This window comes from Pygocentrus nattereri, chromosome 7 (genome assembly GCF_015220715.1).
Source record: "Pygocentrus nattereri isolate fPygNat1 chromosome 7, fPygNat1.pri, whole genome shotgun sequence".
NCBI lineage: Eukaryota > Metazoa > Chordata > Actinopteri > Characiformes > Serrasalmidae > Pygocentrus > Pygocentrus nattereri.
In genome coordinates, this window is record NC_051217.1 from 42,004,321 (window position 1) to 42,017,344 (window position 13,024).

A 13,024-nucleotide genomic window follows, 5' to 3' on the forward strand; every position below is an offset into this window, starting at 1 on the left:
GAGTTTTATGAGGATGACGACTTTTCTAAACCACCATCCCCGTCTTCGGCGATGGAAGGTGTTTCTGATCGAGCCCTGCTTCTTGAGCCTTAATGGTATGAGCCTCTGACTCAAGCCACCAAAGAGTTAAGCCACAAAACGATGAGCAGAACATTCCCTAAAACCATGACGGCAAGCTTCTGATTATCTGTTCAGCAGATCCATATTCGATTTTGAATGCTGATTTTTCAGATGTACTGAATTCTGAAGGAATGAGGTGGATTTCTTTGAAGTTTCATTCAGTTTGGCATCAAGGTCACAGACTGCATCACCGGTCAGCCAGGGTTTGCGTTCTGCCAGCTGTTCATGGCACTTACCTGCGTTACATTTGATTCACATTCCCCTGTATAAACCGAGCCCTCGGCATGCACACTGGAACTATGAAAAGCAGGAAAAGTCCATGAAAGGCTGTACGGACGAAATGTTGACACCATCAGTAATGATGGCCATTTAACATCAACGTTTCCTGAACCTTGTCGCGTTCCATAGTACCAGTATTGCTTACAGGTGATTTTCTGAGTTTGATTTGTGAAGGAAATGTGAATCCCCACTCAATCAGTCCTTCAGGTTACCTAGTCATATGTTGAACATTATACATCTTTATTGCAAGTTAAGCTTAGTTTAATTGGGTTATGTACAGTTAGTACAGACAGCTGACATATCGCAGCCTTGTCAGGCGGTCCTGGCATCATCAGTAGGGCATCATTAGGGGGCGGTCACGTTGTTTGACTGATTTGCATACCGTGACATGTACGATACTTCGGTACGAAGACGCATCATCCACGCCTACAGCAGATTTGAACCAGAGGGGGTGCTGCGCAGGGGGCACTGATGAGGATAAGTGATATTTTTACCCGTGTCTTCTGGGGTCTTATATGCAGGATGTGGATGGTGGTAAATATAAAATATACATTATCTTTTAGTGCTGTTTTACCTTCGTGTGCCTCTTGGCCACAAATGGCCTTAAAGAGAAAAGACAGACTATTTCATTGCTGTTGTAAAACAGTGTCTGAGGCACTAGTCAACATATTCGTAATAATTTCATGTAATGACTTCCTGTGAGGGAGCTTTTAGGAGGCATTAAATTCTTCAGTCGTCTGGTTCCCATCAACACCACTGAGAGCAATTCTGGCTTGGTACGTTTCACTAGAACTGAGCATTTCACATCAGACCACTCTGAATGACTTTGCTTACATCCTTTTAATTATGTAAATATTTTAGTTTCCCTCTATAGTTATCGGCACAATTTCCACGAAACCAGTCTGGAAACATTGTGAGTGGCCAGCTTTTAGTACTTCAGCAACATGAACTAGCACTGATCCTGCAAAGCCACGTAGTATGTAATTTCTTATGCCCATTGTCAGCTAAGTAAGAGGTGCTTTAAAGTGACAATTCAGATTGATAACAGTATTCAGGGAATGTGGGAATTAGTTTTGCACTGGAGCTACAATGCTAATATAGATAACAAGTATTGGAAGCCTATACCTCATCAACTACCATTTACATGACGTTGCCAAAACTTCGCTCGTCTGCCTTCACACGCATATGAAGTTGAGACATTTCATTCTTAATCCATGGGGTTTAATATGATGTCGGCCCACCCTTTGCAGCTATAACAGCTTCAACTCCTCTGGGAAGGCTTTCCACAAGGGTTAGGAGTGTTTATGGGAATTTTTGACCGTTCTTCCAGAAGCGTATTTGTGAGGTCAGACACTGATGTTGGACGAGAAGGCCTGGCTCACAGTCTCCGCTCTAATTCATCCCAAAGGTGTTCTATCGGGTTGAGGTCAGGACTCTGTGCAGGCCAGTCAAGTTGTTCCACACCAAACTGGCTCATTTATGTCTTTATGGACCTGCTTTGTGCACTGGTGCGCAGTCATGTTGGAACAGGAAGGGGCCAAAGTCCCCAAACTGTTCCCACAAAGTTGGGAGCGTGAAATTGTCCAAAATCTCTTGGTGCTGAAGCTTTAAGAGTTCCTTTCACTGGAACTAAGGGGCCGAGCCCAACTCCTGAAAAACAACCCCACACCATAATCCCACCTCCACCAAACTTTACACTTGGCAAAATGCAGTCAGACAAGTACCGTCTCCTGGCAACCGTCAAACCCAGACTCGTCCATCAGATTTCCAGACGGAGAAGCGTGATTGGTCACTCCAGAGAACACGTCTCCACTGCTCTAGAGTCCAGTGGCGGCGCTTTACACCACTGCATTCCACGCTTTGCATTGCGCTTGGTGATGTAAGGCTTGGATGCAGCTGCTCGGCCATGGAAACCCATTCCATGAAGCTCTCTACGCTGTTCTTGAGCTGATCTGAAGGCCACATGAAGTTTGGAGATCTGTAGCGATGGACTCTGCAGAAAGATGGCGACCTCTACGCTCTATGAGCCACAGCATCCGCTGACCCCACTCTGTAATTTTGGCAATATAGTGTATTTTACTGCATGCTGAAATCACACTAGTAGACTTGTTTATGTGGTTTGTAACACTACATAACACAAGCATCAGTCTCCATGTTAATTTGTGAGGTACACTGCCAGCTACATTAGCCTTGATGCTGTACATGACTTGGTTTATTGACTACATCTTGGGGTAAGGAGAAATCTTTGAAAATGACACTGTCAAAAATTAAACTATTTATCTGGCTGTGCTGTCTGTGCAGGAAGAGTACTGGAGGAGAGGTTTTCAGGAGGTGGCGTCACCTAACATCTACAACAGCAAGCTGTGGGACACATCGGGCCACTGGCAGCACTACAGTGAAAATATGTTCTCCTTTCCTGTGGAACAGGACGTCTTTGCCCTCAAGCCTATGAACTGCCCTGGTCACTGGTATGTACACACAGTAGAAATGATGAATTGAGAAAAGGCCTTGGTTTCCAAAACCATCCTAACGCTCTATTCTCTAAAGAGAATAACCCTCTGAACCCTAAAATTATCTTGTAGTTACAACAGCAAATATTATTATTATTATTATTATTATTATTATTATTATTATTATTATTATTAATTAACTTCATATATATCATTATCAAGGTACAGTATTTAACTAAAATTTCATGGATTTTTTTTTTATTTGGTCCATATCTGCCAGCTGTGCTTACTACTACTACTACTACTACTACTACTACTACTACTATACAGTTCTACAGTTCTGACCTGGATGACTTAAAAACCTTCAAACTTCATGCTTTAGATTCTTTTCCTTGGCATAGCTTCCGGAAATTAGGACCATGTCTTTTTTTTTTTTTAAACTGACGAGTCACTATTTAGTACCATGCTCGATCAGCTGTCTGCCCATAAATGTTTTTATATTAATTAGTCTTGGACTTTAATGGAAGATGCAAGTCCCCCACTTTTATAATGCATATTAGCATACATTTGCTGTCATGTTCCGGGGCATATTTTATGTGAAATGTGTTATTACAGATTATGTGTTATTACAGAAATGAGCTATGTACAATCTGCTGAATTCTGGTGCTTTCCCTCACTCTCATTTCTCTCTTTCCCAGCCTGATGTTTAGCCACAGGCCACGTTCCTGGCGGGAACTGCCTCTGAGGCTGGCGGACTTTGGTGTGCTGCATCGTAACGAGCTTTCAGGAACGCTCACTGGACTCACAAGAGTTCGCCGGTTCCAGCAAGATGACGCTCACATCTTCTGCACTATGGAGCAGGTTTGTCAGTCCTAGCATAGTACTCTAGAATTTTTTGTTTTGGAGGTATTTCTTCTTCTGTTTTGTAAAGTCAGAAACAGGAATAGAATATGCACATAGCTGTTCTGACTGATCACATTTGAGTTGGAGTGATGTACTTCCATTGACCACATCTGAGATGGCTCTGAGTGTTGAACCTTCATTGACCACATCTGAGATGGCTCTGAGTGTTGAACCTTCATTGACCACATTTGAGATGGCTCTGAGTGTTGAACCTTCATTGACCACATCTGAGATGGCTCTGAGTGTTGAACCTTCATTGACCACATTTGAGATGGCTCTGAGTGTTGAACCTTCATTGACCATATCTGAGATGGCTCTGAGTGTTGAACCTTCATTGACCACATCTGAGATGGCTCTGAGAGAAGAAACCTTCATTGACCACATCTGAGATGGCTCTGCGTGTTGAACCTTCATTGACCACATTTGAGATGGCTCTGAGTGTTGAACCTTCATTGACCACATGTGGGATGAGTTTTTAAGATTTCCCCAGAACGGGGAAATTTCACCTCCACATTTAACACACCACATACACACTTGGGGGCAGTGAGCACACTTGCCCGGAGTGGTGGGCAGCCTTATCCGCAGCGACAGGGGAGCAGTTGGGGGTTAGTTGTCTTGCTCAAGCACACCTCAGTCACATACTGTTGGTTCTGGTTCTGGGGATCGAACCGGCGACCTTCTGGTCACAAGGCCGATTCCCTATCCTCAAGCCCATGACTGCCCCCACATTTGGGATGAGTAATAGCGATGAACCTTCATTGACCACATTTGGGTTGAGCTGGAGGGATGAGGCTTTACTTGAACACCTTTGTGTAAATTGGCCACTGAAGCTCCAAATATTACCTTTCAGGTGAGTTGGAGGGATGAAACTCCGTTGACCACATTTGGGATAAGTCAGAGTGGCGTTTGTGGTTCAGAACTAATCATGCAATATCAGTGCCTGACCTTAGTATTGCCATTGTGTCTTAATGCAATTGGGTTCTCACAGCAATGTTCCAACATCTAGTGTTATTAATTAATTGTCCCTATTAATTCCATAATGTTGGATGAGCAGGTATGGATTTGTTCAGACTTTCAGACATCACATTTCTACATAGGAACTGTGCAATAACAGGTCACAGTGGGGGGAAAGGGTGTTTTTGAATCATCATTTCTATTCTTTTCTTCCAGATTGAGTCAGAGATGAAGGGTTGTCTGGACTTCTTGCGCTGCGTCTATGACGTTTTCGGCTTCTCCTTCCAGCTGCACCTCTCCACCCGACCAGAGAAATACCTGGGTGACATCGCTGTCTGGAACCAGGCTGAGAAGGTTTTCATCAGTTCAGGTTCTACTGTAAAATACATGTAATTCACCCTCTTAACCATCACTGTAAAATACTTCTTGCTTTTTCTGTGCGTTTTGCAGCAACTTGAGAACAGTCTGAACGAGTTTGGCGAGCCGTGGAAACTGAACCCAGGGGATGGAGCATTTTATGGGCCAAAGGTAAGTCCTCCACGATGATGACGCAGTTATGAATCAGAAATTGGCAGTACAGTCTAAATCATATACTGACATTTTTCAAATTTGGCATTTCACAGATTGACATCAAGATTAAAGATGCCATCGGGCGTTATCACCAATGTGCCACCATCCAGCTGGACTTCCAGCTGCCTGTTCGATTTGACTTGACATATGTGGGGTGAGGATGTGTTTACGATCTTTCCCATTCACAGTATTACTCACATTTCATTTACATCTGGTCCCTTTTCACATTTTGCGTGCTTTTATCAATTTGTATTCTCACTAATAAACACTATGTTCTGTTTCCTTATAGGAAAGACGGAGACGACAAAGCCAGGCCGGTTATTATCCACCGTGCTATCCTGGGCTCGGTAGAGAGAATGATTGCCATCCTCACAGAAAACTATGCTGGGAAATGGTATGTCCTAGCACCTTTCACACATTTAAAATGCAACTCGGAGTTTACAGTGTGAAGAACAAAACAATAGAAAGAATGAAAGCCAAAGGTATTCGCAAAATAAGAATACAATAATGAAAAATCAATAATAAAAATGTAACAAATAAAAGCAGTCAGAAAAAGACAAATACTAACAAATAATGTGCAAAAATAACGTCAGTGACAAAAGTTATGTGCACCAAAAGTAAGGGCTCTAATAAAAGCTAGTTAAATGCTAAAGTGATGCGTGTTCTTGGCCATATTTGTGTAAATAAGTGACGAATCTTTATTGCATACAAACAAAAAGCTGCTCTTTTCAATTCAAATATAATTTCTCAGGCATTCGTAGGGGTATAAATCTAAATGTACGATTAAGAGATTTAAAACCAATTCTTGCAGTTTATGTTCCAAATCAAACAGGCAGCCAGTGAAGTGATGTTAACCCTGATCTACAGGGTGAGTCAAAAGTCACAGGACGCCGTTTTACTTTGTTTTATCTTTTATGCTGCTCCACGATGCGGTGCTGAAGGTGGTGTTTGCTGCGGATTTTCTCAGCATACACAATTAGTTTGAGATGATCCCAGAGATAAAAGTCGATGATAAAGTAAGTCCTGTGACTTTTGACTCACCCGGTAGTATGAACTCAGGAGTGGGTGTTGGTATTCTTGCTGCTGTATTTTGTTTGTTGTAGACTTTTCAAAAGTAAATACAAAACGTAGTTGTGCAGTGTAACTTACGTAGTGATGGACTATGGCCTCATCCAGTGCAGGACTGCTGTGTACATTAACTAACGCTGCATTGACACTGCTCCGGCGCATCGACGCACCTCAACGTATCCCTTCGGTTTTCAGTGTAAAGCATCGGTTCCGCCAGACGTAGCCGTGCAGTGCATAATGGGTCCGGCGTGCCGAGTCTGGGGGGTGCAGTGTGGCAAAAGAGTGAGCCAAGCTGAAATTTATGCAGATTAATCCGGCCAACGCGAGGCGTCTGTCCAATCAGAAGATAGCTGGTGTTTGCCCGATTCGACTTTAATTGGATGATGCAGGCGACGTTTTTGTTAACGCCCACATTCGGCCAGCTGAAGAGGGGGAGTGTCTTCACACCCATCGGCGCTGGAGCAGTGTAAATGCAGCGTACCTGGTGTAACTCTGGAGCGTCCATAGACATGACCTCATTTTCCCACGGCTCTTTTGTTCTTTCCTCAGGCCACTGTGGTTATCACCTCGTCAGGTGATGTTAGTGCCTGTTAATCCGTCCCTTGAAGAATACGCCAAAAAGGTAGGCTACTTTAACCACGGTCCAGTCAGACTTGGTTTTATTCTGTCCAAGAACAGTGAGGGCCAGACATGGCTTACACCTAATCTTGGACTGAGTTAGTGAGGATTCTCCAGTGGAAATCCTTTTTTTTTCTGTGTCCCTTAGAGGACCCATTTCATGAAAAATCTCATTTCATTTGCTTTTTTGAAATTAAAACAGTTTGTTGTAATATGTAAACATTATTAAAGTTTCAAAATCATTCACGTTTTTGCTCCAATCCTATACACAGTCAATATATGCAAATGAAAACGAGTTGTTTTATGTGATGTCACAAGAACCAACTCATTTAAATATCAATTTAGCCACACCCACTTACGTTGAAGTTATAAGGAGTGTTTAAGCCTGAACTGCTCACTAAAGGGCAGCCAACCACAACAAAGCAATTTACATACGTCATTCTAAAATATACAGTAATAAAACAGCCTGATTAATGTTGAGGGATGAGGAGAGGTTTGATTTTTGTCTTGTAGAAATGAAATATGATCATTTTTGGTACATAGAGCAACACAAATGTTATAAGAGGACCTCAGGGATAAAGAAAATATAATAAAATTGTAGAATTGTTGGCTGTAAAGCCTTGTGGTGGATTTTAGAAGTAGTGCTGGGGGGTAATGAAATGTTAAAATTCTAAATGTATTTAAAATAGTCCCTTTATTTGAAAATTGTATATTAAAGCAATTGTTTGGCAAAAACATGAAAAAAATCAAACGCATATGTTTGGTGTCTGAAGTTTGTATTTGTAGTTTTGCACTAGAGCTACACGGCGAATGTAGCTAACAAGTAATGGAAGCCTCTCCTCCACCAACTTGTCAGGTCAACTCAAACAGCTCATGTCTCCTGATTGTATGATTGGTATCTAATAAAAACTGTATAATGATAACTGCCGTAACTTTTTATATTCTGATTAATGCAGTGAATCAGGCAGGAACACCTTGAGTCTAAATTGGTGCTCTTGCTGTCAGATGCTTGATTAATCTTGGCCCAGATATTTTGTGGCTGTTGTATGAACCACTGTTGTGTGTGTGTGTGTGTGTGTGTGTGTGTGTGTGTGTGTGTGTGTGTGTGTGTGTGTGTGTGTGTGTGTGTGTGTGTGTGTATGTATGTATGTATGTATGTATGTGTATATATATATATATATATATATATATATATGTATGTGTGTGTGTATGTATGTATGTATGGTCAGTTCAAATATCTAATCACTGTTAACCTGGACAAAAAGAGACACACTCACATATTTACAGTAAGGAAATGAAACCATGAAAAATGACTCTTAAACAACAAAATCAAGGTTTTAGAAGACCTTCTCAGCTCCCCCACTTAAATAAAGAAAGGTCTACCTCTAAAAGCTCCTCACAGGTCTGTTCCTCCACAGGTGTGTAAGCAGTTTGTGGAGGCGGGCTTCATGGCGGACGCAGACCTCGACTCTGGTTGCCTTCTGAACAAGAAAATTCGCAATGCTCAGCTAGCTCAGTACAACTTCATTCTGGGTAAGGAAAGATCAGATACGCTGTGTGTGTGCGTGGTTACGCAGAATGTGTCCGTGATTGGCTGCTGTGTCCGTTCAATGCACCACAGCTGATTTCACTCTTGCCCAGTTACTGCCTTACACTGATGGAACAGACAAAGGCATATGTAAACCCACCTGGACAGCGTGGAGAGACGCTGCTATCAGCTGCCTTTACAGAACGTGGCTTCTCATTTTAGTCCTTATAAAATGCACTACTGCATGGAAGAGCATTTCTTTGGTGTCCAGCATCATTCCATGAGACTCGGGAAAAGATTCCCTTGGATTTGTGTGTTCTATGGAGAAAGAGTACAGACATACACAAATCAGGCATTAACATCCTGACCACCTCCTTGTTTCTACACTCATTGTCCTTCTTATCAGCTCCACTTACTGTATAGCTGCACTTTGTAGTTCTACAGTTACAGACTGTAGTTCATCTGCTTCTCTGATACTTTGTTAGCCCCCTTTTACCATGTTCTTCAGTGGTCAGGACCCCATGGACCCTCACAGAGCAGGTACTATTTGGGTGGTGGATCATTCTCAGCACTGCAGTGACACTGACGTGATTGTGGTGTGTGTTGCGCTGGTCTGAGTGGATCAGACACAGCAGTGCTGCTGGAGTTTTTAAACACCTCAGTGTCACTGCTGGACTGAGAACAGTCCACCAACCAAAAATATCCAGCCAACAGCGTCCTGTGACCACCGATGAAGGACTAGAGGATGACCAACACAAACTGCAGCAGCAGACGAGTTATCGTCTCTACACCTACAAGGTGGGCCCACAAGGTAGGAGTGTCTGATATAGTGGACAGTGAGTGGACACAGTGTTTAAAAACTCCAGCAGCACTGCTGTCTCTGATCCACTCGTACCAGCGCAGCACACACTAAAACGCCACCACAACTGCAGTGCTGAGAATTATCCCCCGCCGAAATAGTACCTGCTCTGAGAGGGTCCATGGGGGTCCTGACCACTGAAGAACAGGGTAACAGAGTATCAGAGAAACAGATGGACTACAGTCTGTAACTGTAGAACTACAAAGTGCAGCTATACAGTAAGTGGAGCTGATAAGATGGGCAGTGAGCGTAGAAACAAGGAGGTGGTCATCATGTCACGCCTGATTGAGTAAATCTGACACTTTTAAGTGGCCCAGTGTAAATGGAGTGTAATTAATGGTCTTTTGTGACCTTTCTAATCTTAGAAAGGAGGAATATTTCCACTAATTGGAGATACTGTGGCTAGTGTGGCGGCATACACAAAATGCCTGGTGTCTGTGTGAAAGAAAACCTCGTATCTCCAAAACGTAAACTTTAAAGGAAAATGAAAAAACCTTGTTTACTTTTAATGTAAGTCAATGGAGCCAGACCTTTTTCCCAAGTCATTTTGGGCCACTTACTTTGGTCCATTCCTCATGAAATTTACACACAATGTAAAGAACAACAGGCATTTTCAAATTCTGCCAAACACTGAAAAACGACAAAAATGAAAATATGAGGTTTTCTTCCGACAGCGATATATTAATAGGCTATATTAAAGATGAAATCTGCCAGTTTTTCAAATTTCAGAGTTCCTGCATAATTCAATTATGGTTTATTGTAGAGAAACTAACTCCTTCTGATTTCTTTATAGTGGTGGTGATGGGAATCAGGGGTCATGATGTCTACAGGGCAAATTTATTTGCATATTCAAAAATTCCAATGAAGCTGATTCATTAGTCTGAGGGTCTGCGTTTTTATAGGCAGTATAATATACAGTATGTTAGACTAATATAGTATAATATACAGTATGGTGGTAGAATAGTATAATTTTATAATATAGTGTTATACTAATATAGTGCAATATTTAGTATAATGGTATAATGGAATACAGTATATTGTACTAATATATATTAGTAGTAATGTAGTAATATCGTATCCTATGAAGGTGTTTTATGGCCACTGTTTAAAAAAAATGTTTTAAGTAAAGTCGCAATATTTAGATAATAAAGTCATAAAGTTACAAGAATAATATTGTAATGATAATTTGAATAATAATGATAGTCCCAGGCAAACCCTTTGGCTGCAATAGCGTGGCTTCCTAATGAAATGACTTTATTATCAAAATATTAGGACTTTATACTCAAAATATCTTTTTATGTGAAAATATTATGACTTTAATCTTGAGATATTACAACTTTGATCTCAAAGGCCTTCATGAGCTGAATTCAGAGTGTTTGATGAGGGTGAACGCTGATCTCTGCAGCACTTTGGCACAGAAGGTCCCTAGTTTGACATGACGCATGTCAAGCATCAGGCAGTATCTGTTTAATGTAATTAATTTAGCATTTCATATCCAGCCATTCGGAATGGCTTAACCATTTAATTTGCAGAACTTTAGAAAAATGGGTGGAATTCCCCTTTAAATCAAGTCCACTGTATGTGTGGTTCTAACACCTGCTTACATTGTGTCACTGTGAATGAATCTCTGGCGCATGTCCAAGACGACCGTGCAGTGCTGTTATGCCAGCTGTTGTTTCTTGTAGAGTGGCCACAGTGACTAATTGGACATCGTTATGTGTAATTCTTTTATTTTTTTTTCTTGATGTTGTCTTTGGCAGTGGTGGGTGAGAAGGAGAAGATGACTAACAGCGTCAATGTGCGCACAAGGGATAACAAGGTCCACGGGGAATTGACGGTGCCGGAGGTTCTGGCCCGGCTCACTCTACTCAAGCAGTCCCGGTGCAGGAACGCAGAGGAGGTTTTCTGAGGGAGCTGAAGGCCTGGTCCCAATTCAGAGAAAGCTGACCCTCTCTCACTTACTGTATATGAGGAAATCCGTAAGGAAGGGCTGTGTAGTTATTGTATGAGAGTGACCATTAATGTAATAGCATCATCTGTGTCTCTACCATTTAGACAGTAGTTTTAATTTGCTTACTTGTACTTGGAGCTGAAATCCTGTTAATGCAAAACGTGCTTAGCGCAGCTGTCAGAACAAAACCTCGTATCTCCACTTTTGTCGTTTTTCAGTTTTTCACAGAGTTTGAAAGTAGACGTTGTCCATTACATTGTGTGTAAATTTCATAATGATTGGACCAAAAGAAATGACCCAAAATGACTTGGAAAAACGCCCGGTTCCATTGACTTGCATTAAAAGTTGAGTAGGTTTTTTCCTTCTCCTGTAAAGTTCCCATTTTGGAGACGCAAGGTTTTGTTCCAACGATATGCAGCAGCGATATGATGGTGTCTATGGGGCAGTTGCTGAATTCTGTGAGTAAACATTTGAAATGTGATTTATAATTTAAAACTGCAAACACTGGATTCCAATGATACAGATGCTGGTATGAGACCGACCTGAGAGTGTCTTACCAACTTTCAGACACTGGAGCAGCTCACTAAATAAGCACTTCTGTAATTTTTCACTTCTGTGCAATCTAATAATAATCTGGTAACATATTTCCACAAAGACCCACATTGGAAAGCACAAATATGGAATTACAGCTAATTTACAAACACCTTTCATAAAAATGTCCTAAGAAAACGCATGTTGTAAATGTTCAGCAGCTGCCCATTGACTTCTATTATGAATGTGTTCTGAGTCAGCGTTTTTCCCTCTTATCTACATACAGAAAACAATATGGAAATGATTGATTGTGGTGATTGAATGTGCACTACGGTTGGGGCACGTAAGGATAAGGTTGACAAACTCTAGACTATTCCTTTAAACGCATTGAAAAACAGCACTTCTGGTTTTTTCACCATCTTCAATGGGAGATAATGGAGTAAATGAGCAGAAGGATGTTTTCCTTTGAGCTGGGATCAGGTTCAGCAGAGCTTTTGTCAGTTAAGGCAGAAGAAAGGGGACAGGAAAAAAGAAAGAAGGAAATGTTTGTAATGGAAAGGTGCGCTATAAAGGAAATGACAGCATTAGAAGAGGGCAGATCATGACGGGCTTGAGGTGATATGAAATGCCTTTGTGTAACGCCAAGGCAGAATCTTTTCTCAATGCATATCAAATCACTACAGTTCAGTGGACGAGTGGGAGGACAGGCTCAAAGAGGCGACGTTTGGCTTGAGCAAATGTCTTCACTGCAATGTGATGCAGTTTTTTGTGACCTGCTCTAAATGTTTGCACGTAAGAACACGTACAGTGACTGCGTACAGTCTGTCTGTTGTTTTGAAACCAGTAGAGGGAGAGTTTAAATGATGTCGTGTAACGGGAATATGAGAAGTAAATGAAAAGTCCTGGGAATTATGAAGAATAAAAGCCTTTTCAGTGATGCACGTGTGTCTGTATATCCGTATTCATCTGTGTGCCTGTGAGAGACCTCAAATATTGTTATTAAATCATAGAGTGACCACATCTAATCTCATACCAGCCAAAACTGTTCTAATACTGTCTATTGCACAATAGAATTTTTGGGGCAGTCGTGGGCTGGAGGTTACGGCCCTGTGACCGGAAGGTTGCCGGTTCGATCCCCAGTGCTGACGGTCCATGACTGAGGTGTCCTTGAGCAAGACCCCTAACCCCCAATT

At 41.7% G+C, this 13,024-nt stretch overlaps 1 protein-coding gene across 1 annotated transcript in view; it reads left to right on the forward strand.

Annotated features, from left to right (window-relative positions):
• Positions 1–12,770, forward strand: part of tars3 (threonyl-tRNA synthetase 3) — a 28,162-nt gene extending 15,392 nt beyond the window's left edge. The window contains exons 11-19 of the mRNA XM_017686237.2: positions 2,701–2,867; positions 3,548–3,710; positions 4,923–5,060; positions 5,157–5,234; positions 5,330–5,430; positions 5,566–5,670; positions 6,894–6,966; positions 8,381–8,495; positions 11,110–12,770. Coding sequence (XP_017541726.2) covers positions 2,701–2,867; positions 3,548–3,710; positions 4,923–5,060; positions 5,157–5,234; positions 5,330–5,430; positions 5,566–5,670; positions 6,894–6,966; positions 8,381–8,495; positions 11,110–11,258 — 1,089 coding nt within the window. The 3' untranslated portion in view covers positions 11,259–12,770. The remainder of the gene's footprint in view (positions 1–2,700; positions 2,868–3,547; positions 3,711–4,922; positions 5,061–5,156; positions 5,235–5,329; positions 5,431–5,565; positions 5,671–6,893; positions 6,967–8,380; positions 8,496–11,109) is intronic.
• The last annotated feature ends 254 nt before the right edge of the window (positions 12,771–13,024 follow it).